This window comes from Centrocercus urophasianus, unplaced genomic scaffold (assembly GCF_019232065.1).
Source record: "Centrocercus urophasianus isolate 14NV4802_14NV808 unplaced genomic scaffold, USGS_Curo_1.0 seq_16, whole genome shotgun sequence".
In the NCBI taxonomy this organism is placed as follows: domain Eukaryota; kingdom Metazoa; phylum Chordata; class Aves; order Galliformes; family Phasianidae; genus Centrocercus; species Centrocercus urophasianus.
The window spans coordinates 12,408,755-12,436,340 of record NW_024884711.1 but is presented as its reverse complement, the minus strand read 5'-3'; the positions used below and the strand labels follow the sequence as shown (position 1 = coordinate 12,436,340).

General features: G+C 33.9%; 1 protein-coding gene across 7 annotated transcripts in view; it reads right to left on the bottom strand.

Moving 5' to 3' along the window:
• Nucleotides 1-27,586, bottom strand: part of ZNF385D (zinc finger protein 385D) — a 394,027-nt gene that overhangs the window by 41,660 nt on the left and 324,781 nt on the right. For all 7 annotated transcript variants that reach the window (XM_042816871.1, XM_042816868.1, XM_042816869.1 and 4 more), the window contains one exon: nucleotides 17,974-18,136. In XM_042816871.1, coding sequence (XP_042672805.1) covers nucleotides 17,974-18,136 — 163 coding nt within the window. The remainder of the gene's footprint in view (nucleotides 1-17,973; nucleotides 18,137-27,586) is intronic.

Sequence of the window (27,586 nt, the reverse complement as noted above, 5' to 3'; positions counted from 1 at the left end):
AGGACTTAGAAGAGCATTAAACATTTAAGTTTCAACTTAGATGGACTTCAGCTGACCAGGATATCAAATGACCATTTGACCATTATTTGCCTTTCATTTCTTCTTCTACTTCCAGCCATAAAGTACAGTTCATATTTTAACAACGTAGGAAACTTATACACATTTCTCCAAAAATAAACTGTTCAGATGCAATCAACATAATCAACTTTTTTGATTTAAACAACTACTAAATTTACTTTAAGTGAAAATTCATGGTGTACTTGATGAAACATTGGCTAAAGAGCAGTTTAATATAAATTATTTCATTCACAGAATAAATATTTTCCATTTTTCCATGCAACCCACTATGGTCCAAAATGCCTCAAAGAGGAGACAATGATTTGTTATGTTGCTAGTGGATATGCTCTTAATAGGCAGTAGGCTTACTCTTATGTAGTTAGTTATTTAAAAGATGAGAGAGAATTAAATCTTACCTAGGACGTTCTGAACTATTTTTTTTACAATTTTTTGCTTAGCATTCCTCAGACCCAAACAAAAATATGTAGGCTCACACCTATAATTTTAAAATCTTGACATTCATTCTCCCTCTTTTACATTTATGGTATAAAACCTTTGACAGTTATTCAAAAGCAGCATTTTCAACAACCATAGTTACCTATCTGTAGGGCCGAATTGTCATCCTTTTATTAACTTCCCTTTAAAACTGAAAAATCTTAAAACTTGAAAACAGTAAAAAAACATTAAATCTTGACTTCATTTAAATCAGTATTTCCATAGGAACAAGAAGATTTTTTTTTTCTGATTTTTTTTCATATTTCATAGTATGGAAATTATTAAATAACCATGGTGTTTTGATAAATAACGTGAAGTATAGCTATTTGCATATGTAACATGACTTTCTGTTTGCAAAACATATCCCTTGTTTATTGTCTTTCTACCTCATTTACAGCTACCACCTTTATAGCTCCCAGCTTTATGTCCATGGTTACAATGAAGATTTATATGTTGGAAGGATTGAAAGGTACAAAGAGCGTGCTGTTAAAAAACATTTTTCTTCAGCTTTGCTAAAATTTCAGGTATAATAATATGCAGGTATTAGGGACAATGATACATGGATGAAAGTAACCTGAATTGTTTATTGGCATTTGAATGTATAGAAAAACAAAAAAAATTAAGTGGTTGTTGACTTATTCCCTGGCAGGTTATCTCAGTGTTACACACTGAGTAACATCATCATGTTAGCCAAATTTCTGACACAATATGAAAGATTATTTCAATATTAATTTTAAAAGTTCTGATTTTTATAGAGCTGACCTTAAGGTTTTAGATACTCAGAGATCCTGAGAGTGACCACCTGAACTAGACATCTGAAAAGATCATTCACTTTTGAAAACATAGGCCATGCACTCTCATTTTCATTGAGTAGGATCCTTTCCTTTGGTGAAGATCTGCATACAATGTTTGATACAAGTCATTTTATATATTCTGTTAATAATGGTTTTACGCAAAATGTATCAACAGTCCTTGGTGTTGAGACTGGCATCTGTGTATCTCTCATCTCTCTGTTAAAATTATATACATTGACTGTTTAACAACTTAATTTTTGATGTATTGAATCCCTAATTTCTTATTTCTATGAAAAACAGAAAAAGAAAGGCTGGTTCTCAACAAGCCAAGATTTACATGGAAAACCCTTGCTTCTATTACAGATGGGGCAATGTTAGTCATCAAGGCATTATGATGACAATGTCAACACCACCAACAGCATTAATGTGGCATCTGTCTTCAAAGCCAGAAGAATTTTTAATCTGATTACCCATCAAGAGTCAACATGAAAAGTACCTTTGTTTTTCTATTTAAAACACTAAAAATGGGGAATGAGTCTTTATCTTCATTGCACCTTACTTAAAACAGTTTTTGTAGTGATTATATACTTATTAAGAATCTGAATCAACGTTTTCAGCAATAGGGAAAGAAGTTCCAAACAACAACCATAGATAACAACCACAACTTCACTGTAAAATAATTTTAAATAGTAAAATTATAAAGCCTATTTTATGCACAAAATTCCCAACATGGCAAAGCCCTGACTTCACTTCCTAATCAAAAATAGAACATATAAAAATTGAGATCAAAGCAAAAATCCCCCCTGCAAAATCCAGATGCATATTTTCACAGTAAAAATTAAAGAAACCTAATTAAACAATAACAAACAGAACACCAGCATAATCCAAGAGCTGGATCAAAAGAGACATATTTGAACTCATGCACTTTATTTCTGATGTAGTGGCAAAATTCTTGTACTTGTGCTTTGCTTTGCCTAAATTATCATACATGCCTCGATGGAAGATAGGTATTCTGATGTGTGAAAAAGAATTTGAGAACTGTGTCAAAAATATAGCACATTTAAAAAGTTGAGTGCTCAGGCTGTAAACCCATTTTCATGAATATGATTTTTAATTTAGAACTAGACACATGAGCAAAGTACCTGAAAACTCATATCAATGCTCAGCAGCTTGCAGACAAGTACCAAGTGGCCTAATTTTTAGTTACATTATAGGGAGAAATTGATTTACAGTGGTAGAGTACTTGGAAGTAGCAGCTAATACCACATTTACATGCCTCTATAATTTACTTCACTTATGGCTGTCTCTTATATTAATATTCATTATAAAAGTCCTCTTCTAATATTGCTTGATTTGACAGGAATGCATTAGCTATGACAAATGCTTTATAATGTGCTCAGACAATATTAATACAAGCAGAACCTCTGATAATTGCTTACTTAAATGCAAAGATTTTCCTTTTTATTTGAATTTACCCTTTCCTTTCTTGTTCCGCCCCCTCAGTAATACAAGCTTGATAACAACTATACACCAGTTAGAATTTCTCTAAGCTGAGTTTGTGTTACTAGACCACATGAAAAACTGAACTGGATTAATTCCTTTCAGAAACATTTAGATACAGATATGAGGTTTTCAATTTAAAATATATGTTTTAAAGTGGAAGCAAATCACTTTCCTTATCTGTGATCTTATTTTATGATAAACAAATTCCTTCTTTCTCCTTAGGAGATGACTTGCAGATGAATGTTTTTTATCCATGTGTAATCTGAGATCACAGCCAGAATTTTTACAAGCATAAAGCAGAAGAAACCTAGCAGTCAGGTTTACAACATCTCTACTCAATTGTAGTAGGATGTGAGTGGAGAAATAGGCTTTAGGTTTCAGAGTATACATAAAAGCAAGATACTTTCATAAAATACATTTAAATTTTGCAACAACAAAATGGGTACATACTGCCATAGGTACATGGGAAAGACCTACTATAACCAAAAATTTGCTGAACCCTGATGCAAACAGGGTAGAATCCATGACCCTACAATTACACCACAATCATAGCTCAGTTTCATAAATATGTCAGTTAATTCATTTGAGAAGTATTGAAAAACAAGTTGACCTAAAATAGTTGCTGTCAGATTTGTTTGTTTGTTTTGCTATAATATTTTGTCCTCAAGCAAAGAGCTAAATAAAATTCAATATCAACCACACTTTCTCCATTTCTTGTGTTTTCTCTAATGTTGATACAATTTATTTTCATAGTCCAAATGACATGTCAGTGTTTTCCAGAGATATGTTTGTCATGCTCACGCTTAAAAAATAGGTAAAGTCTAAATTCATGCTTTTTGAAGATAATCCCCAAGACAAACACTCAGGGAAAACATTTCTCATTCTTGATATTAATGGGAAACAGATATTTAACTCAAATAATAAATTTTTAACTACCGGTAGTCCAGTGTTTGAAATGCAGGAGGTAGAACTACTGTAGAAATAACAACTTCTCAGTTTTCAGGTAAGAACATTCAAAGACTTATGCAAAATTTCACGTATAGGTTGAGTAGAAGAAAACAACTATGCTTTGTTAGACTTATTTTAAAGCAAATAATTCCTTTTGCTATATTGCATCATACCACTTTTGTTTTCTTTATATAGCAATTTCTATGGTTGGGATCTGTTAGGTCTGGTACATCAGTTCTCCTCCACAGAGAGGAAAGAGTCTCTTCCCCTTTGGAGTGAAAGATGCCCATTGCTATGCTTGGCAGAGGGAAGAATGTGAAGATTTATTCCCTCTTGGAATAAATGTCACTGGGGAATACGCAACATAGAGAATAGAACATAAGAATATTTTGTAGACAGGTAGATAAAGTACTTGAGCTAAAACCTGAAGTATCTCCCTTTTTTTGCTAAGAATCTTATGGGGCACGTGGTATCATAGCTACCAAACAGACAACCTAACTCACAGCTGGAGCTTGAGGAATTCCTCAGTCACTTCCACTGAACTTTAATGCCTTGCTTCTACTTTTTGCTTTTTTTTTTTTCCTACTTTTGATAATTCCAGTGACAGTCAATATAATAGCAACATTATTCACCTGAATTTAAATTGAATAACCCATCTTTTGAGACTTTATTTATTCACTTTATAACAATACGTTAACTAATACTTTCCGGTAAATATGAATATGTAAAATAGGCAGTGAGGAAACATTTATTTAAATCTCTCACTGGTTCTTTGCAAAATTATACTTAATATATTTAATATATACTTAATATATACTTAATATTAATACAAATCTTTCCATGTACTTAAACACGTTAATAGTTCAGAACCTCTAGCTGAAATAAATTTCACTACTAAGTCTTCAAAGATTCTCCTTCAAGATGTATGTTCTCTATATTTATAAAACTTTACAAATAATGAATATAAATCATACTATGATTTATACAATAACTTTTAGCACTTCTTTTATGGCTGGAAACTGCGTGCCTGATACACATAAGTATGTCTTACCTGGAAAAGATGCAAGTTTTTGCAGTAATTACAGTGGAAAAACAATAAAAGAGGCAGCATATAACTGTCCTGCTAATAAATTCCATCTCAATTAGAACAATTCATTTCTTTAGAGATTCAAAAGAGGAATCTTTATATATTGCACTTTTGCTTCACTAGCTTGTAGCCAAGGTAAGTTAAAGAAATATTGCAAATTATAAATTTTGAAATATATTTGAAGGATATATTTCATAAGAAATATTTTCTTTTGGAGAGAATGCTGTAACTTGCCAAAATACAGCATTTGGGGGGCGGGGGGGGTATCAGTTTCATTTTTATGTCAACTGTAAAGTACCATGCAAACACATCTTCTCACAACTACTCTGTGCAACTACAAACCAGTTTCAATTTCTGGATGCATGGTCTCTTGCATGATAACCACAAGTGAATTTAAATTAAATAAAGAAATGTCTTAAACTGGATGCTAAATGATCAAACATTTAAGTTTCCTAGGACCTACTTCTGGTCAAAACATAAACACAACTGCCAATACAGTTTTTTAGATATTCAGGTCAGAATGTGGAATTAAAAAAAAAAACAAAACCCTTTAAAATAAATTATAATTAATGCTTTAAACAAAGACTTGGAGCAATTAGTAACACATTAGTTTAACTGTTAGTACTGAAAATAAATAAGTCTTTTCTCAGATACTTAATAGGGTATAAATTTATAAATAAATAACAGCATCAAATGCATTACAGAACCTTCTCCTTTGACAAAATATCAAATCTTGTCTCTCTATTCAGAGACTGCCCAAGTGTGTAGTAATGACCTTGAAAAAAATAAGCAAGTTCTTCAAACTGTCAGTAAAAGAGTCTGTAGATAAGAAAGGTGGGCTCAGTCACTGGAAAGCATTCTTTGTCAAACATAAAGCTAGCAAGCATACGATGGTGTTGCTTGGAGAATGATGACACACTATCAAAAGAAGATAAATGCACTCCCAAATATTTAAGGCTGCAATGTCAGCAATATATCTCATGAGTTAAGTAATGACAGCCATCTTGATTAGATACAGTGTCCACAGTATTTGAGGAAGGTAAAGGCACTAAGTTTAGTGTAATACAGCTTCATGAAAGATCAGAAAAACGAGAAATATTTTTTTCTCTAACATTCTGTCAATATTTATCATGTGTAAACAGCATCAGGTAGCAAACTGAATAAAACAGTACAGGTACATACAAGTTATTACAAAATATATCGACCTGCTCTGGATCAATAAGCACAGTATCCACAACACTTGGACTTTTTTCTATATTCCTTTGCAGTTTCCCCTCAGTTTTCTCATGTCAAAGGCTGATTTTGAATACTTCCAGAAAGCAAAATTGGGAATTTTTGAAAATTTTTTAAAAATACTAGATAGATCATTACCTGAAAGAACTGAGGAGACAAAGATCTCGTCACAGGTTGTTCTTCTAGACTTACTGATCAACCAAAAGGTTGCCCAGAATATATGTTTACAGCAGCACTGTTATTAGAATGTTAGAGTGGGCTAGTTCACATTTCTACTTATTTTCTTCTTTGGTTTAATTTTAGCCAGGATTATCTTTAAAAATCTTTAAATAAGTTAAAATCTTTAATTAAAATAAAATTGGAAGGGAGTCATGAAGCTGGCTTCACAGTTATGGTAGAAGATAAGAGGGATCTTGACTTGGAGCTGGACAAACTTTTTTGACATTAAAAGGCAGAGCAAAAAAATCCATCATTTCTCAACAGCTATTACAATGGACAACTTGAAGAATATTCTAACCTAGGAAAAACAGAACTATTAAGATTAATTTCACATTTCTGTATAGTCAGAGAACGCTCGAATCATCGTCTATGACAAAAAAAGTGATGATTAACAGTTAAAATTTTCTATTGCAGGCAGGGTGACTTTCCTTTAGATTTATCCTAACACAGTAGTTAAGTGCAATTGTGTGAATTGCTCCTGGCCTTTTAAAAAGTTAGGTTGAGCTCAAATATCTCCGCTAACTTCATCTCATGAAGACATTTGTGTATCTGATGAAAACATGACAAGGAGATGCTGTCCCTGCGCAAACGGGTGTTGGCCCTACATACACAGCAACGCCTCTGGTTCAGAGGTTTTGTCAGTGCAAACTGCACACCTACTCTATTAGTTTTCATATGGACTTCCACTCATCACAGGTGTAATTCACCTTCTCTGCTTGGTAGTGAAGTTCTTGTGCTCACTGTTGATACCTTGAGCAGGGAAGCTGCAGAATCCATAGCATAATATGCACCTCAGCCTGGAAATCTAGTGAGCAAACAGCAAGGGAACGGAAAAGCCTCTTAGTTTCCCTCTTCACCTTGGTAAATTAGTTTCTGACTATGCAGGTGCTGTGTATGAACTTGTCTCAATTTAAACAAAAACATGACCTGACCATTGTGTTTCCAGAAAATATAAATAAATAAATACATACATACATACATACATAAAAATATATAGAATGAAAGCTAAACATGAATTAACTTGTGTGAATTTTCATGAGTTTCAGTTACAAGCTTACTGCCATAATAAGACATTTTATTGGGTTTAAAATTCAGAAATAAAAAAGTTCATTTACACTGTGAAATACTGCGAGCATAAAAGCTTTCCCCTAATAGCATGCTCACAGCTGCTGTGAGCACTGTCACTTCTGTGTGTGCACATGAGATGTCCCCTCCAGTGATCAATCCAATTATACTGTTGAAGCTAATTTACACATGTATTCTGTAGGAGATAGAATGCACTAACTTCTCCAAACCATTCTTCCACTCTGATGGAATAATAAGGGAATAGGAATCACATACAGGATAAATGAGAAGATTCACCACTTGTTTGAAGTATTTTTTGTATCACCATCAATAGCCGCTGATGTTTTGTTACAATTAAAGCCAGGAAAAAAATTGGGTATCATTCCCTATTGAAAATATCAGTAATTGCAGGGTATCTACTTCAAATGAATTCCAGTGAATGGCTGAAGTAGGTAATATGTTGATACACCTTGCAGATGGATCTGCTAAGACAAAACTTCAGCTATTAAGCCACCAGAGCAGAAACTGAAGCAGAAATAGTAAAAAACAAAACGTAACAACAGAAGGGATTAAAACTGTATGATAGCTATCTCAGGATTCCCTTGATAAAGTGAGTGAACTAAAGAGCTCATTTGAGGACTCTGTTATAAGCAAATGGCTATTTACAAGCAGAAATAAGATAATTTGAAAAGCGTGATGAAAATATCTGATTTTAATGTAGGCTGCCTATATTTTAATAAGTGAAGATCTACCAGATTAAATTAGGAAATCCTTCTAATTCTTCTAATTTATAGATTAAAACTAATCAGAGTTGAAGCAAGGAAAAGAAGACAATAGCAAGTTCTGATTGAAAGACATGAGAAGAATGCTAAGAAGTATAGAATTTGGGAATTAAAACATGAATTTCAATTGTTTCAATTAATTCAAATTCTAATAACGACAGAAAAAATACTAAACCAAGTGTAAGAGTAGAAAAAAATATCAGACTTCCAGTGACATAAAGCATGTTTAATTATCTAGAGTAAATTTTTCTGACACAATAAAGGACATGCTTTGCACTATAAAGACATGGTCTACCCAGACAAATCTTTATGAGCAACTAAAATTTTCTAAGAATTTATTATCCAATCCCGTGCAAAACATAGAAAGATAAAATATTATGATCTGAGGAGGAACTACCTCAAGAGTCAGTTCTTTTTTTGATCACATATTATTCTGCTGAAGTCAACTGGATCAGTCTCATGTATTAATAAGAACTTTCACATGTGACACATAAAGGACTTCAGCACAGAACATCTAAAATGTATAATATACATGATGAAAACATACAGTCTACTAGCATCAAAGAATTTTTTATTGGGAGAGTCAGGAAGACAAATTATTTATGTGAAGCCTGAATATATATATATATATATATATATAAAAGCTAGAAAAAAAATTATTATATCCACACTTTTCTCTAACTTACGATTGAGCATTGCCCAGAAGACTTCCTAATGAAATTAATTAATATTAATTTCTGAGTCAAGTCTCGTAACTTTGGTCAAATGACTGTAAGAATCCCACATGACATTTGGTATGTGATACAATCCTTTTCAGTGCTAAAAACACTCTGCTTTGCTTTGTGGAATTAAGCTGCCTACTTTTCACTTGAAGTCTTTGGATATTGCCATACCTCCTAAGTACTGACTTAGATTGCTGTTTTCATGCATTTATTATTATTATTATTATTTAGATTGTAATTAAAAAAACACTAGCTTACATTCTGCTTGATGAAGTAAATGTTGAATATATTTGTCTCATTGTTCATTACTAAATCATATTTAAATCATCACATTAGATCTCTAATTGTGATTATATTTTTGCAATTAATAATATATTTCATTATCAGTAATAAAAGAAATAAAACTCTTTATATTCCTCCAGTGTCCTCAACAAATACTTTTTTGCATGGTTTTGGGAGAACATCACTGCATCAGTGTTTCATGTGCAGCTGAAATTTAGACATGAATTCTCAATTCTTTTTCAACCTTACATGAAGCCCCCCACCTTTCGAAAACATGTTTTAAACTTCTTCCTTGGGAACAATATGTCCTATCATATTAAGAGCAACCTACTGACTAAATCTCCAGTTCAGACAGTGATTATTTACGTACACTTATTAATTTCCCAGATACCTAGAATTTGTGCTATTTCCAATTTGTGAGAGTTTTACACGTTCCTGCAGGTATTTGATGATGGAGATAAGAAACAATTCCAAAATTACTTCACTAGGATATATCTATAAAAGCTCATGCATTTTGATTGCATTCCAAGGCCTTAAATTAGCCGGTCTACATGCACTCAATGTGTTCCACATTTATTCTGCATCATTCCAGTATTTTACATAATTTCTAACCTCAGCATATTCTAGAACCATGCAAACACAAAGCATTAGCATGTTTTCTTTTTTATCAATTAAGTATGGACTCTCATGAAAACAATTTTCGGTAGGAGAGAATGATTTTCTTTCAATTCATGTTAATTTTCATTAATTAATTGATCACATTTAATTCATTATTCAATTTCCCTGACAGCTGTTGCTTTATTTCTCCCAAAATCGGTGTCATAGTGATAGATCAATAGTTACTTGATTTATCCTGTTTACCTTTTTTGAATACTGACACAATGTTTATTTTCTTCTAGTCCTCTAGATTTTCCAGTGTCTATATTATGCAGAAAACTGACAGTTATGCAAGAAGTTCTTAATCTGCTTCTTTTAAAACTTTCAGATGTAACTCTGGAATTGCTATCTTATCAAATACTTGTGTTTAAATACATTTAATGTTGCCATTAGCAAAGAAGGCATTTAAACATTAACATTGTCATCAATTTGAAATTGGTAGCCTGTTTTATTCTCATTCTGAATTTATCATGTATGGTTCCTTGGTTCTAGTAATTTTTAAGAGAGTCTTTTTATTTCCTTTAAGAGTTGGATTCATCTATTTCCTATAATAATACTCAGTAGGTTTTACTTTCAAAGTTACATGAACCGTTTTGACATTATTACGGTTATGAAGATGCCATAATACAAGAGTTCTAATATTGGGAGACTGCTATTTTATTTATCAAGGTGAAATACGGAATGTGGAAAGATGAAATGAGAAATACACGAGAGTTCCTCAAGATGTCTGATATCCTAAAATAATTTTGAGAATAAGATCTTAATGCAAATGTATCCTGAAGTTACAGTTGTGGTTTAGCTCAGGCATCTATTACATGGAAAGCTAAATGAAGTTTAAGCAGTACAGAATTCAGGTGCATGAAAACCAATTACATGTTTGTGTTCCTTCTCAAACAGATGTCTAATCTACAACTATGCTTTATCGCAAGGTAACTTGATCTTCCTGATATCCAACCTAAACCTCTCATGGCACACCCTGAGGTGAATTCCTCTTGTCCTGTCACCTGTCACCAGCAAGAAGAGACCAACCCTACTCTTGTTGCAATCACCATTCAGGTATTTGAAAAGAGCAGTAAGTTCTCTCCTTAGCCTCCTCTTCCCCAGACTAAGAAGCCCCAGTTCCTTCAGTCACTCCTCATAGCACATATTCTCCAACCTTTTCACAAGCCTTGCTGCCCTTCTTTGGATCTGCTCCGGCATCTCAATGTCCTTTCTGTACAGAGATGCCCAAAACTGAACGCATTACTCGAGGTGGGGCCTCACCAAGTACAGGACCAGGATTACTTCCCTAGTCCTGCTCATCAGGCCATCATCAGTACATTATGGACAATCGGCTGAATATGAGCCAGGTACAGACACCTCCATATTTATTAAAACATCTATTCCTCTCTGGTGGTCTTTAGATCACTGTGAATGGTTATGTAAGGCCATTGTACAGTAATGGCACCAAATGTTTAGCACAGTACATTTACTCATTCTCTGAAACACACTCTCCTACTTTCTTTGGTTTAGGCATAGTAGAAAAATGATAGAAACAAAACAAAAAACAAAAAACAAAAAACAAAAAAAAAAAAAAAAGAAGAAGAAGAAAAAGGAAATACGAAAAAAAATTAAGTCTAAAGATTTTTTTCTACATTGCCCAGTTAACATGTCAGCTTGAAAAAAATTGATCACTTATACAAAGATGTACTCTTTTCATTTCCTTGAAAATCTCATCATCTGAAAAAAATCCAACTTGAAAAATTTACCACTTATCCAAGAATATTTGATCAAGAAGTGTCTACTGCATTCCAAATAAGATTATAAACTAACAAAATAAACATGTACAGAACTGTAAAAGGCTTTTGAATCTAATGGTTTACAAAGATGTAATAGAGAACCATGGACTGAAATACCTTGATTTTTCTGAAATCCCAAAGGCTAACTTGTGTCAATTTAATTAATAACATAACAAGTAAACACAACATGAAGAACGAGCCATTAAGCAGAAACATGCTGCAGTACTTGATCCAGTTTTTAGAGCAGTGATTATGAATAACTGATGAACAGGTATCTTATAAACAGAAGATTATTCACAAGATTTTAGTTACAACTATGGGCAAAGGCAAACAAGATTATATTTCACTAAGACACTATGAATAGAACATGCTTTTCATTTCTATAAGCAATAGCATTGTTAGTACAAAACTTCCAAACTGACTCAGTACGCTGATACAGATGTTGTGACTGACAGCAGTTTTTAGCTACAGGATTATTCAAGCACAAAACTGTTGTCAAGGCAATCCAAAACAAAAGCAGCTGGGTCCACAGAAAACAAATGTTGTTCACATGACAAAGCTCTCAGTACATAGATGCAAGCAAAGAAAGATTTTATTGCACATTAATGATCAATTGAGGCGCATATAAATTACTGCACTTTTAATATCACCATTTAGCTACACTTGGAAAGAAAGAAAAAGCCCTAGTTCTACATAAAGATCAAAAGAGAATCTATTGTCTTCCAAATTACCATTGAGCTTTAATGCAAAATTGGTACAACAGCCTGTGCAAGGCTGATAACATTTTGTGCTGCAGCTAGCTACAGATTGCCTGAAGTGTGGAAAAGTCAAAGCATAAGTGATTTAAAGTGAAAGACATTGTAACATGGCTGAATATGACTATGTTTAATTTTCTGAGCACACAATTAAGAGAACTGATAGCGATGAATCAGTAATCTCTAATTTCCAAGCAAATGACAAGAACATCAAAAATACAAACACCTTTTCCAGGCTAAAATTTTCATTTAATGTTTTCATTCAAATCAAATTAGAAGAGACCAGTTTTCAGAATTGGATGATTGAGAACTATATTATGCTGTTCTAAAGCTGGCTCTGAAATCTGTCTGCACCATGTTAAGCACCAAGCAATTACTCTACATTTATTATTTCACACTTGCAGTAACAGCATAGGATATGCTGCATACTGTACAACTTGTTATCAACACTACCTACATATCTACAGACCAACTTCAGCTCCAGCATAGGCTAGTAGGAAACAGGCCTTTTTCAGCTTTTATTCCCATTGTCTGTAAACTGTTGAGTCAGTCCCCAGAAGTACAGTCAAAGGTTGCTGAAGAGTGATAAAATATGCTATGAAATTATTAGAAAAGATACAACACAGGAAGAAAATGCAGTATACAACATGGCACAAAATAGGTGTAAAAAGAGTAAAATGACTCTGAAAATAACAGCTCTGAAAATAAAAACTCTAAATTTGTCGTCTATTCCAAACAGAAAGATATAAAGATACAATTTAAAATGCAATGGAAAGCTTGGTGCTTCAGTCAGGTCCCATCAGTGATCTTTTCCTTATTTTAATTGCATGTAGAATACATTTTATAACAGTAATGTATATTAGATAAATTCAATGTGATTTGCCTAATGGGAAACTAGTGCAAACCTATTAAAGCCATGCATTAGGAGAATTTAGTGATCTGTATAAGATTATACATTCCCATTTTAGTCCTCTTATTTTGCTTTCAGTTCATTCTTTTTCCTTTTTTCTTTTTTGTTTCTTCTTTCTTTTTTTTTTTTTTTTCCATCTTTTTCTTCCTAACAGTTTCTTAGTTCTCAGTTTTACATAATGATACAGAAGATAATAGAAAACATGCTGTATGAGCTGGCAGGCTCCTGATCAGCAGCAAAAAGTCCAGCTGGAGGCCAGTCACTAGTGGCCATCAGGGACTGATATCAGTGCCAATACTATTTAAATCTTCATTAATGACCCAGTTGCTGAGATAGCGTGAGCAAGTTTGCAGGCAACGCAAAACTGGGATGACTGCCTGATATACCAGATGGATGTGTTGCTATTCAGAGATCTTGATAGTCTGGAGAAATGGGACCACAGGAGTCCCTTGAAGCTCAACAAAGGAAAATGAAAAGTCCTTCAACTGAGCAGGAATAATCCCAGGCATCATTCTGGGTTGTAGGCTGGAAAGAAGATTTGTGGAGAAGGACTCAGGGTCCAGAAGTGCATCAAGCTGGACATCAACTCATAATATGCCCTTGTGACAAAGAAGGCCAATGGCATCCTGGGCTGCGTTAGGAAGAGCATTGCCAGCAGGCTGAAGGAGATTATCCTTTATCTGTACTCAGCACTGCGTGAGAAATATCTGCAGTACTTAGGTCTGGACTACTTCATGTAACAGAGACATGAACACACTTGGAGTAAGTTCTCTGTTGTTCTCTTGGAACACAGAGGTCTCATAGTCATTAACACATTCAGGCACATTCATAACATTTTGCTGTGTATTCAAGGGCTGCTCACTGGATTTAATAATTTAGATTTAAGATATAATGTATAAAATTCAGAAGATACTTTGAAGACCTTGCTGTAATGATGGCTGCCTTCTTGGACAGATCTATTTGTCGTTCCTCACTGACCAAAAAATATCTAATTCACTCTGAATTCTCTGTTAAGAAAAAGAAAATATAAAAATCTTCAGAAACTAATCTATAATGTGCTCATGGAGAATACATATACATGGGTATATTCAGACATACATAATGACTACAAAGATATAATTTTACATGAACATAAACTTGGACAGTCACTCTTGATCCAAAAATCCAAGCACAGGACAAGACATACAGTCTAGTATGATTTTACTGCACAGGACGCATAGTTATACCGATGGAAATCCACCTAGATATATTCTGAAAGGCTTACCTACGGTATAAATCCTTACAGCCAAAGTGGACATGTGAAAGATTTTAATGAGGAAAATACACATTGGCTGAAAGCAGGAGCAATTTTTAAAGTTATCTAGATCAATTAACAACTTTATACATGGAGATATGTATACATGTATGTTAACGTACAGTGAAAATACCATTTTTTATTGTCACACCTGGAATTAGAGAATCAAGAAATATTGTAATCTGGCTTGTATGCTATCACAATGTGAGTTTCCATTTGGAATGGTCATGTCTTCTGTTTTTCTGTTCTAAACAAACACAGATAAGTACAGGTGAAAGGAGGATATGAAATAATAGAACAGGTACCAAAGTTGTCATACGTTAAAAATGTGATCATTCATTATGTAACTGGTAATATAACCCTTTGTTTTTAATTACTTCCAAAGATTTCTCATGTTCCAGCCTTCTAATGGTTGTAAAGGTTATGTAAGGGAGACAAAAAAGGGAAAAGAATTTTGACTTTCACGGAGTAAGAAAAATGACTCCATAACTCTTGTTTTCTCCTTTACACATACAATGTAACAGTCAGGAATTATTTATTAAAGGTTTTAAGGAGTCTGCTTACATAGTGGATTGCATATCCTCTAATAATTATTGTTTTTTTTTTTCTCAATCTTCGTTGCACAGCACTGCATAGCATTGCACAGCATTGCATAGATTTCCTGAAGGTATTTCATTTGCTGGGGCTGTTAAGTATGCGCAAAACCAGTGAAGTGAAATCCTGACCAATGTGCTGTGACTGACATGTAATTCACCACTTAACCACTGCTGTACATGATGTATTGAAGATGATATGAACATGACCTCATCCTTGGCATTTTTGGGATCAAGTATTAGCCTTTTGCACAGAGTTCTAAAATACTGTAGGGAAAGCTTTTACTGCAAATCATCACAAGTGAAGGCAATAGAACTTATTTCCAGTTATAAATGATCAATTCATGAGATGTTTTAATTAGCTCATTATTCCCTATCAGAACATTTGTCTTTTACTGTGATCCTTGAAAATAGTGCATACAGTGCAGCATATTCTAATGCCATTCTGGCTTTTAGAAAACACTTTGCTCTTAAAAGTACTATAGAATAAACATAAAATTCAGGGAAGGAAAGAAAACCTGATTTATAAAACCTGATTTATTTTTTTTTTTTAACTTGCTATATTTGGCAGAAAAATTCAGCCTTTTGGCTACCAAAATTGAATATATATATATTTATTGTTTGTTTGTTTTAATGCTGTGGCTGCATGCTTGGTTCTGCAGAGAATAACTTGTTCCAAGGATGCCAGTCACTGTGACCACCAGTCACATCAATACTGGCCTGCAACACCCATATTTCTGTTTGGATTGAATTAGCTCCCTTTTTTATTTTAATGCCAATGATTGAATAGGACTTTTGCCACAAGTCGAATAGGTGCTCTCAGTGTTTTGTCAAAGTCAGATTTTAGACTGTTTGACAAGTAATATTATTTCTTTTCCTTATAGAATGCCACTGAGGTCAGTATCACTAGTACAGAATACATATGTGTATTCTAATTCTAATTAATTCAAGAAGTTACACACAGTATAACTTCTTCATAAAACTGAAGAAATTCCTGCATAGGTCATTGCTTTTGTGGACAACAAGTTTTTTGCCAGTTTTTTGATGTTTTCTTATTTATGCTGATACAAATATTGATTTGTACTACTGACCTTGGATGCCAGACAGTTTATATTTCTTATCAGGGATCTAATTCAAAGCCTGGTGGAAAGACACTGAGTGTTTTTAGGAAACCTTGAATAATCCTCTAAACTTACATAGCATAAGAAAAAAAAGCTTTTTAATAGTGCAAATCAAAGCTGAAAAATCTCTTTTTTCTCATTCTCTGAAAATAGTAATCATTTTTTGTAAACATTAACTCACTCTTTCCATACAACATTTCTCAAACTGTTATGAGACTTCAACTGCTATAAGAGGTAGCAGCAGGAGAAACTTCAAAAATATTGGTATGCTTAGAAAGATCTTATATATATATATATATATAAAACTTATGACATTTCCCATCTTTGATATCATTCTGCTATGCTTCATTTCTTTCATCTGAGAAGCAAAAGCACTTAGAATATTTTCAGGAATATGCATAATTGTAATAAACACAACAATATTGTAACAATTGTTCTTTAAAGCAATAATACTATTGTTATTATATAAATTTCCAAAAAAAATATGCTGTTTATAATAGATATATATGCAAGAGAGAAGGTAAGGGAGAGAGAGAGAGAGAGAGAGAGAAAGACTGAGAGAGAGTTATTGGTATCTTTCTACAACAAATACAACAAAACTATAACCAAAAGAAAGTATTACATATCTGCAAGGAATTTTTTTGTTCATTTTTGCAATAATTGGTTAGTGCACAACTATTTACAGTGCAAGATGTGAATCAGAAATGGTTGGAAATGAACAGCTTCTAGCACTAGTAGAAAGTTCTTTGATTTTTCACACCTTTAACTTCTTTGTTGTTTCTGTTTTTGGCTTGTTTGGTAAAGGGGGTTTGAATACTATTAACTATTTGAACTCTTCATGAAGAAAAAAGCAGTCATACCTTGTGAGATACCAAGATACCCTTCAATGGTCTTGCAGCTTTCCTTTGAAATTTCCATTAGAATAATATTGCATTTAACATGCAAGCTTAATCAAACCCTGTTGACTTCACCAAATATTCACATAGATTTTATTTGCAAAGGAGTGCCTTTTAGCCACTCAACAATTTAAAAGATATGATTTCGTTCTGAAGACTCATTTAAGCAGAATAATTGTAATCAACAACACTTACCTGATTATGTGGAATAGAGGTTATACTGTTATTTTCCAGTTCAAAACCATGCAATAGCCACTTTAAAAAAATGCAATGTTTGGAATTTATGGAAACTAGGTTTAAGCTAACAATGCTCTAGCAAGAGGCTTCTAGAAAGAGTTAGTGCAATTTGCTGCTTTATTTGTGGTTAAAAGAAACATGCTGTAAGTAATGATTTATAGACAGGTACTGTGTATAGGCTATGAGGGTTAGGTCAGTTGATATGTAACAGTTTAGCTGTTATAAAATAAAATCAAAATGTAAGTACTGCATTCTATCCTAAAAGAATGACAAGCCTCTTTTCATAAAGAGAAATCAGTTGCATGGCTGTCATACTCTCACCAGCGTACTAAAAGTACTGAAAGAAATCAGTACCACACAGAAAAATGGATTAAGCATGAATCAATGTGGCAAGCACATAACCAAACAGACATGGAATTAAGGAAAAAACAAAACAAAAAAAAAAAACAAAAACAAAGCAACAACAATAACAGAAAAAAAAAAAAAAAAAAAAAAAAAGAAAAAAAAAAACAACCAACAACCCACAACAAAGATTGTCGCTTAACCTGGTTTGTCAGAGCTGGTATTGATGGTATTGGTAGTGATGGAAGTGAAGGTAGTCTTTGCGCTGTCCTTGGTAGTAACAGATTTCTGCTTATTTTTCATGGCTTCCAGTGCTTTGAGCTTCTTGGCATGTTTAGTGCCTTTGTAGTGGGCCGCAGCCTGGCTCTACAAAGGAGAACAAAATGAACCATGCAATCAGGCTCATTTCTAAACTGGCATTCTCTGTATTAGTACAAATACAGACTACCTTTCAATAATGGGTACCATTCACATTATCCAAATGGAAAATTATATTTAGAATGATGCTTGGAAAACAATGGAAAAATTACCCAAACAACCCCTATTGGATGAATACAGTATATTTCTGTATAACGATATATTACTTCCAGACCAAAAATAAAGATGTTTTAGTCTCAAATGCTTGAAACACGTATCTTCATTGGTTTTTCTATCAAGAAAAATTTCGCTTTTGCATTAAAAAAATTATTTCTCAGGCAATGGGGAAGAAAGCACTTTTCACTTTCCCAATTCCTATGAAAAATTAGACATTTAGCTAAAGTTTCTTTCTGTCTTTCAAAGAAGAGTTTACACTTAGCAGTGCTATCAGGAGTTTCTCAAATGGAAAGTAAAGACTGACAGTTCAGAGCAAACAAAAAAATTTCAAAAATCTCAAAGCAAAAGCTACCATGCTCCAAAAAAAAAAAGCAAAATATAAATCACATAAGCTATCCTTTTCAAAGCCCATCACCAAAGAGCTAACTGAATCTAAGGCAGATGTGCAATTATCTGTCTTTAATAAATAAATAAATAAGCAATTTTAGTCCACCTGCCACAAATGGTAGCATTTGAAATTCAAAGCCAGGAGCATCCAAAGGAGAAACCTTATCCAAGTCTTGTCAGAGTGCCAAATATGTTTTGGCTACCTGACATCATTAAGCTAAAACAGATTTGAATGTGCATTGCTATTGAGATTTATGTGCAATACTGAAACAATATTAATTATTCCATAATTTAATACAAAAATAATTTAATTCATGTTGTATGTATATTTTAAGAGTAGTATTTGAAGAATAAGATTAATTTTTAGCAAAAAAAACCCAAACACTGGAACTAATAAGAATATTCAGAGCTTTTTATTTTCTCTTATATTTAAATTTTTATAAGAAAGATAGTCTTATTGTTACTAAAATAATAATTAGATAAATTCCTTATAATTTTACTGCTGAAATTCTAATTTAATTGAAAGCAATTCGTTTCTTACTTGAAGAAGTTTATTGAGAATCTCAGATAATCTTCAAAATTTAACTACCACAGAATCAAACAAATGAAAAGCAACTAGGCTGGGTTAGCCCAAGGAGACATAAAGGTCAGTATTTTGTTTCTGAGATAAAAAAAATAACAGATGCTTAGCATGAATATATAAAATAAATGCACTTTATTGTGTAATCACAAGAGGAAAAAAACACATCACTTAGTACCTGCTAACTCAGGGATCAAAGGGATAAAATGACACAGTTGCTTCACTCACTAAACCACTTTTACTAGGTAGAGAACTGCATTTTCTGGCATCTGTTAATCATCAGACCTTTATTTAATGCTGCCTGTGCTGAATTTTGGGAATAGAGCAATTTCTAGTAAATGTAACAAGTATGTATTAATTATCTCAAGATTTACGGTTTTCAACATTCCTGAAAAGTCCTGATTCTTTCCAGAAGCCTGAGTTTTGGGAAGTTCAAGGTGGGGAGATGAGAAGTGAGAGAATTAATTTAAAACATCAACCACATATACATGTATGTGTATATACACATAAATATATGCTCTCGTTGTATATTAAGATGCATCATTCCACTTGGTTGAAATGCCAGTTTCTCTGTATCTAAAATAATGCAAATATTGTAGTAGGTACCCTTATTGAAAGAACACTGGACAGTGAAGTCATTAATTAGAAACAACTTGAACAGAAACAGCACAATCATGCACCTTTTACAATTCAGAACACATAACATCAAGACATACTGTAAGCCAAATACAAACAATCAAGAGATGTTAATTGCTGTTAAACTGAAAAACCAGTGTCGGCTTATGATGATGCATTAAAAATGACATTAAAAAGTACAGCCTTATGATGAGATTGTATCAACTGTATTTATTGTTTCTAGTGTCAAATTTAATTATCAGACAGCTTCAGTTACTGAGTGTGCTTGTTTTCCCAAACTGACAGTGTCATTTTTCAAATAACAGAAAGGTAGTTAGAATATGATCCTAAATACTGGAATCTGAACACTGACTTTCATTTGAGACACAGCTCAATTTTCTTCACAGAATTACTGGAAAAACACCCCAGATTTTTGTGTCCTGTATCCACAGAATTTACTCCAAATTCTCACAGCTACATCTCTACAAACCCCTACTCAAAGTGCTGGATGCATATGGAATAAAAAATAAAGTTTTATGTAGAAATTCATAAACATTCATGTGTTCTGAAACATACGAACATAATTGTTCCAAAGTAGAAACACATTCCTGCTATATATAGTTGTCCATTACTCACTTCCCAGAGAGTGTTGCCAGTTTGTGCAGCTTCTACTTAGATAAGATGTCTTTTATATTTCAAAGTTAAAATCCCCCTTCTCTGAGGGAATATGAAGCCATCTGAACTTGATAACAGCAGTTGTTAGGTTAACAGTAGTTCTGTGCAAGAAAATAATAATCCCTAAGCATTTAACCCACTCAAAATTAATGTAAACTCAACTTCTACAAATTAACTGGAATCCTAAATAACAGTCTGTCATATTTCCTTGCAAGAGTGGGATAGGGAAAACATAATGAGTGGTGACTATAGCCTTTCACAAAGGTGAGCAGGGGTCTCATTCTGAAACACTTCAGTACTTTAAGAAACTATATCTACTCTTGAAAAGATGTCTAAGAAGAAAGTAAAATGTATGTTACTAATTTGAATTTGAATTTGAGGACCCACTGATGCTTAACTACATTCTGAGAGCTCCAATCCTGCAAATCACGTGTGGATAAAATTTGTACTACATGAATTACTTCAAACCAAGGAAATGGCAAGATGTCTAAATGGCAATTCACTTCAAAGGTTATATGTAAAGAAGTCATATACCTATTTCAGTGATACAGTTCAGTTTAAGCATCTCTTTTGCAAAGCAGAGATTTCTTCTGCTTCTATTCACATACAATGATTTATTAGCAACCTTTCTAATCTATATATTTTCCAGACTTCACAAATGTCAAGAATATAAAACTGTATTGACCTACATAAAAAATATATTTATTATGAATTCACAGACACACACATACCACAAAAGAATAACCATTGTATTTGCAGTTTGTATAGTTGCATCAGACAGCAGTAAGAAATAACAGCCAGTGTCAAAACTCAGCTGCATTTTATTCTTTTTTGCCTAAGTGAAATTGTACTACAATTGCTATAAGGACATCATATTACTAAGCAAATTGTAATGAGTAAAGTACAATGAGAAATATATGAGATGTTTTAAAAAATCCAGAGTACTCTCTTACAATAACAGACATCACATCTATACAAAAGTCCTCAAAATAAGTTTGTCAGTCTGACTAATTTACTCCAGTGAATCATACAATTCTTACTTATATTTCTTAGGCACTGGATCAAGAAAAACATCCCATTTAATTTTGAGTGTTGAGGTACAAAAGGATTTTCAGAGAATTTTCAAATTAGCAGCACTGCATCTTCTATATTTTTAATATCCATCTAGTTCTACCTCATATCATCTTACAGATTGGTTTCCTGCCTCTTTCATTCCTTCAAGGCAGTACCTTTCTAATAAAAGCAAGCTCAAATAAATGAAATTTTTTTAAAGTGTAACTGGTACACTCCACTGACTCTTCGTTGCTTAAATTTAACCCAAGTATCTTACACTGTCATCTCAAAATACATTGTGAAAGCTGTCCATCATGGAGAACATTATATTCCATATTTTTAGGTGGCCAATTACTACTATTAGAAAGCTCTAGACGGGGTGGAAAGTCTTTTTTGTTTGAGATTTTAGTTGCTCACATCATGTCTCTGTTTTTACCAGCCACTGGGTGCTACAATCACTTCTGCTGTCACTCCCAATACAACAGAATCAATTCTGACTAACATATTGATGTCAGAATCTCCCAGAGTAAAGCACAAAATATAGCTGCCAAACTGTTCACTGTTCAAACCAGTGTTGATACTGAGCTACCCACACAGGGAAAGCAGTGAGCCAGATGCATATGGCAAGAAGAGGGTTTCTGCTCTTTGGTGTAACAAGGGAAATTGTTTATGAGATGCCTGTGCAACACGTTATCTTAATCATCATGTACGTGTAATCTTCTTGAAGTTGGTCTGTCAATAAATACTTCAAATATAATATGATAGATGCTCTAATCACAGAAGAAATTGATCTAAAACAAAAAGACCTTTAATTTTTGAGCAGGCATCATACTGATATAAGTATTTTTCTAACAGATCCAAAGTCGCCAGGTTGACTGCCTGTCTGGCTAGTCAGTGATCAAAAAATCACAGAATTGTAGGAGTTGAAAGGGACCTCTGGAGATCATCAAGTCCAACCCCCTGCTACAGCAGGTTCCCCATAGCAGATAGCACAGGAAGGAGACCAAACAGATCTTGGATATCTCCAGAGAAAAAGACTCCACAAACAATTTGAGCAGCTTGCTCCTCTCACTCTGACAGTAAAGAAGCTCTTCCTTGTGTTAACATGGAATTTCCTGCATTCCAGTTTCTGCCCATTGTCTCTATCATTTTTGCACACCACCAGAGTCCGCCACCATCAACTTGACTTCCATATTTTAGGTATTTAAAAACACTGTTGAGATCCCCCTCAGCCTTCTCTTCTCCAGATTGAAGAGTCCCAGGTGTCTCGCTTTTCCTCGTACCTAAGATGCTCCAGGCCCTTACTCAACTTTGTCACCCTCCACAGGATTATCTCTAGAAGTTCCCTGTCTTTTTTGATCTGAGGAGCCCAGAATTGGACATAGTATTCGAGATACGGTCTCACAAGAGTAGAAGGGGAGGATCACTTTCCTTGACTTGCTGGCCACACTCTTTTTAATGCACCCCAGGATACCACTGTCCTTCATGGTCACAAGGGCACACTGATGGCTCATGGTCAACCTGCTGTCTACCAGGACATCCAGGTTCTTTTCTGCAGACCTCCTCTCCAGCATGGCCCTAACCTGTACTTATGAATGCAGTTATTCCCCTTCCCCTCCCCCCCCCCAGGGGTAGGAGTCTGCATTTGTTCTTATCGAACCTCCTAAGTTTCCTCTCTGCCCAACTCTCCAGTCTGTCCAAGGGCAGCATAAACTTCTGTTGTATCAGCCACTCATCTCAGCTTTGTACCATCAGCAAACTTGCTCAAACTTGTTGAGAGTGGACTCTATCCTTTCATCTAAGCCATTGCAGGAGATGTTCAGCAAGACCAGACTCAGCACCAGCTCCTGGGGATTATGGCTAATTACAAGGTTCTAGCTAGATTCTGCACCACTGATTACAATTATCTGCCAGTCAGACAGTTGCCAATCCACATCACTGTTTACTCATCTATCCACACTTTCTAAGATTCATTACATGGATATTGCGGGAGACAGTACCAAAAGCCTTGCTGAAGTCAAGGTACACAACATCCACTTCTCTGTCCTGATCTAGTCAGCTAGTGATGACATCACAGAGGGCTACTAGGTTGCTCAAGCATGATTTCCCCTTGGTGAATCCAACCCTGATAATCTGATGACACCACTGTGTTCAAATAAAGTCATATTGTGCAACTGAGACATTTCTTTACTACCATATACATGCTATATAATCCGGGCTGAATTCTACGGAACAGTGAATAAACCGGAGAAAGTTACAGAAAGTCTAGCAACCTTGAGACTCCCAACAATTAGGACCACTGTGAATATCTGATATAACAATACAAGAATTGTACAGTCTTTGGCTCTGAGGTGTATTTGATCTAATTAAAGATAAGTCTTCATTTGAAGATATTTTAATATTTCAAATTTACATGCCTTACAAGGTATACTGTTTTGTTTGCCCATTGAGTACAGACAGGAAATTCAGGACTACTAATGAGGCCTATTCTCACTTTCTAGAACACAGTGGAACTTCGTAGAATTCAGAGCTTTGCAGATTCTCCCTACAAGAGACAAGAAAGCCAAGCACCTATGCAAGCCTTTGCAGAATAAACGATTAAGTAAAGATATGTAATGTAATTTTTTAAGGTGATGTCAGTACAATGACATGTTCTATATTGAACAAGAAGAGTGCTCTGATGCCTACCTGATATGTGCAAACTGAATCTGCAGTCAATTATAATACAGATAAATGTTGCCTGTCATCATTCCTTCTTTCTGCTAAGCTTACCTTTATCTTCTGAATTGTGTCATTTCAAATTTTTTGCACTCTATTATCTACATCAGTCTGTAATACGAAGCCACAGACTTAATTATGTTATGAACTAAGATTTAACCATGGTATGAAACACCAAGGATGTTCACTCTTTGTGATATGCTTTGAGAATATGGTTTTGCACCATAAACATTCACTGATCAATTTGCCTCTCTTCCTATAGCCAAATATACACTGATAGAGCAAGTACCGAAAAGGACATTGATGTAGGAAAAAAAACCACAGAACATTCCTCCATTACCGTGGCAGAAGAAAATAAATGTTAATTCCCAAGAACTTAATTTTATCTCTTTATGGAAAAGAGAAAACAAAAAAAAAACCAAAACCAAAAACAAACAAACAAAAAAAATCAGCCAAACAAAAACAACAAAAAACCCCTATTCTCTCTTTTATTTTGTAAGGCAATATTTTAATACATCCTTGAATGCACTTGGACACTCAAGGATCAGAGAAGACGGGAGCTTTCTGAGTGCACTAGCTCCTTCACATTAACAAAGCTGTTCCATCTCAATCTGCTTGGTCTCTTCCCAGTAAAGGTGAGAGACCACTCCTGGCAATACTCCGCATCATATTTTAACATCAAATAAAAAAAAAAAATCAAACATTCTCATTTTTGAAAGGAAAACCTTATTTATCTTGGTCAAATACATGAAATCAAAATTCCCTACTTAATATCCCTTGTCTCATAGTACTCTAGCAGACTATGCATACTGTAGAATGCTACTATCTAGGCAAGGTACAAAAGACTGCATAGATACAAGACACTTCTCAATTCATGAAACATATACAACAGAACATGTACAAAATCATAATTATAAAGGGAAGGCTGCTCAAGTAATGAATTCCCTTCTATGGCCTGTGTCTTTTAAGGACAACAGTATTTGGTCATGCGGCGCAATAAAAGTTCGTCTCAAGTTGAAGCTTAATAAAATTATTAGTTGCTTTACCATCTATTCTGTTCTTATTGCTAAGAAAGATAAAGTTTAGACTCATTTTTTAGCATGGCTTTCAAGTTCTTGTCCATGGAAGTTCCTATATGCTGATTTTCATATTAGTAATAGTTGCTTTTGGAGGAGATTTTTTGATGGGGAGATGAAAAAAAAGCTCTTTTGAAAACTAGTCTTAACTATTAATCAATGAAATTAACATTTAATCTGATTTTTATTACTTGGAAGACATTTAAGAACCATTTATTTTCAACATGGTAAATCTTGTAGGGAGAGTTTCAAGGCAATATTGAACTTGTTTGATTTTTTTATTCAGATTAACCAGGTGATTGATTAATTTTAGAGTGAAGAAGATGAGTAGTCTATATATACACAACTTTGAGTTATTCAAGATAAAATAAACAAGATATTTATTCAGCTCAATAAATATAATGTGAATGTTTCCAATTCTAAATCCGGAACTAATATACTCAGAACTGAGAACTTGATCAAATGATGTATACCAAAATAATTTTGTAGAAATTTACCCCATCTTACCTCCCTTAGTAGTAGACACTTGCACATTTTACTCACTGTGTTAATTAACACCTTTTGAATGTTATGGTGATAGTAGAAATCCTAAAATTAAAAGTTGACATAAAATGCACCTATGAAACAACAAAGAAAGTAATATACCATGATATAATATGTTTGCAATTTACTTAATGCTGAATTTAATAATGTAAATTTAACTCAGTATTCAGGTTACACACAAATGATATTCATCTAAAGACAGCAGATGCTGTTGGATTTAAAGTTACTTCAAAGTAATTTTCTTAATAGCATTGAAAAGTTCAGTCTTTAAGAGAATTAACAGTGATGGATGCGTAACCAACACCCTTATGACTCTCAGTTTGTCACAATTCACAATAGTTAATGGAAGTCAAGACTGTAGATATATCCTTACCTGCCCAGAGCCTCAGTTCATTTAGAAATCTTACACTGAATGGGCATAAAACACTTTTCCCGCATTCAGTTGGTGAACTGTTAACTAAAGAAAATTGAGCGGTGGATTTAGCATAACTTCTTTAAATGTTTTCACCTGTTTTCTGTTATCAACCACTTTTGAATGCTTATTTTCAGAATAGTAATCTCATTGAATTCTGAGTTTCAGATTTTTTTGACTGAATTAAAACTTCAGAGAAGAATAGAGGTAAACAAGATAAAAGTACTAGAAGAGATTTTACAGAGGGTAGGAAAAATGTAAAAGCACATATTTAAATTCCCATTAATTTGGTACCATTTGAATTTTATATTTGAAATTATCAACAAGCTAATACAGCCTGCATGTTTAAAATCACTAAAGAGTACATGGAGATATTTTCACTGTGTTCTTAATATACAGTCTTCGTACTGTTAATGAAATTACTCGTTTCAGTAGTATAGTTCATAGAAGTTTTCCAAAATTCAAGGTTGTTTTCAGAAAAAATGTTGATTCCACTTTGTTTCTTTTTCTTCTCAAATATAGTTAATTTTTAATTTTATATTTTAATATTCCCTGAATCCTTTAGATCAGCCTCTACACATAAGAAGAAAGTAAAAACCGGGCAAGAATCATTCCAGCGCTGTTTTATTTGGACATGGCTGTAGTTAGGTGCTCTCCAGGTCCAATCTCCATCCTGCTTGCAGAAGGCAATAAGGTACATCAAATATGTGAAGTTGCCCACTGTGAGATCTCATCACAACTACACAGAGATTGATATTTTATGGTAGGAACTAAGACTGAAATTTGTACAGATTCTTCAATTCTCTAATTCCAAAGGGAAACCAAGCCTCTCAGGTTTAAGGAACTCCAAGAAGAGGCAATCTGTTTTCTTACAATAAATCTCAATCTACTAGTTCCTAGCTCATTTTGACCAATGTTAGATCTATGAAAGGACCTGCACAGTAGTTTACTCAAAAAATCCTACTTCAGGGTTATTCACAGGACATCTCTTTGGGAGGAAATACTCATTACATAAAAAAGAGAAAAAGGAAAGAAAAAAGAATGAAAGAATGAAAGAATGAGTACCAAGCAGTACTGAGAAAGTTAATGTGTCTACCCCAGACTGTATATAATTATTTCTGGGAGAGTTCATTTTCTGTAAAAAGCTGTAGAGATTGGATAGGGTCCTGGGCAAACTGGTTTAGTGTTAAGTGGGGAGGTTGGTGGCCCTGCCTGTGGCAGGG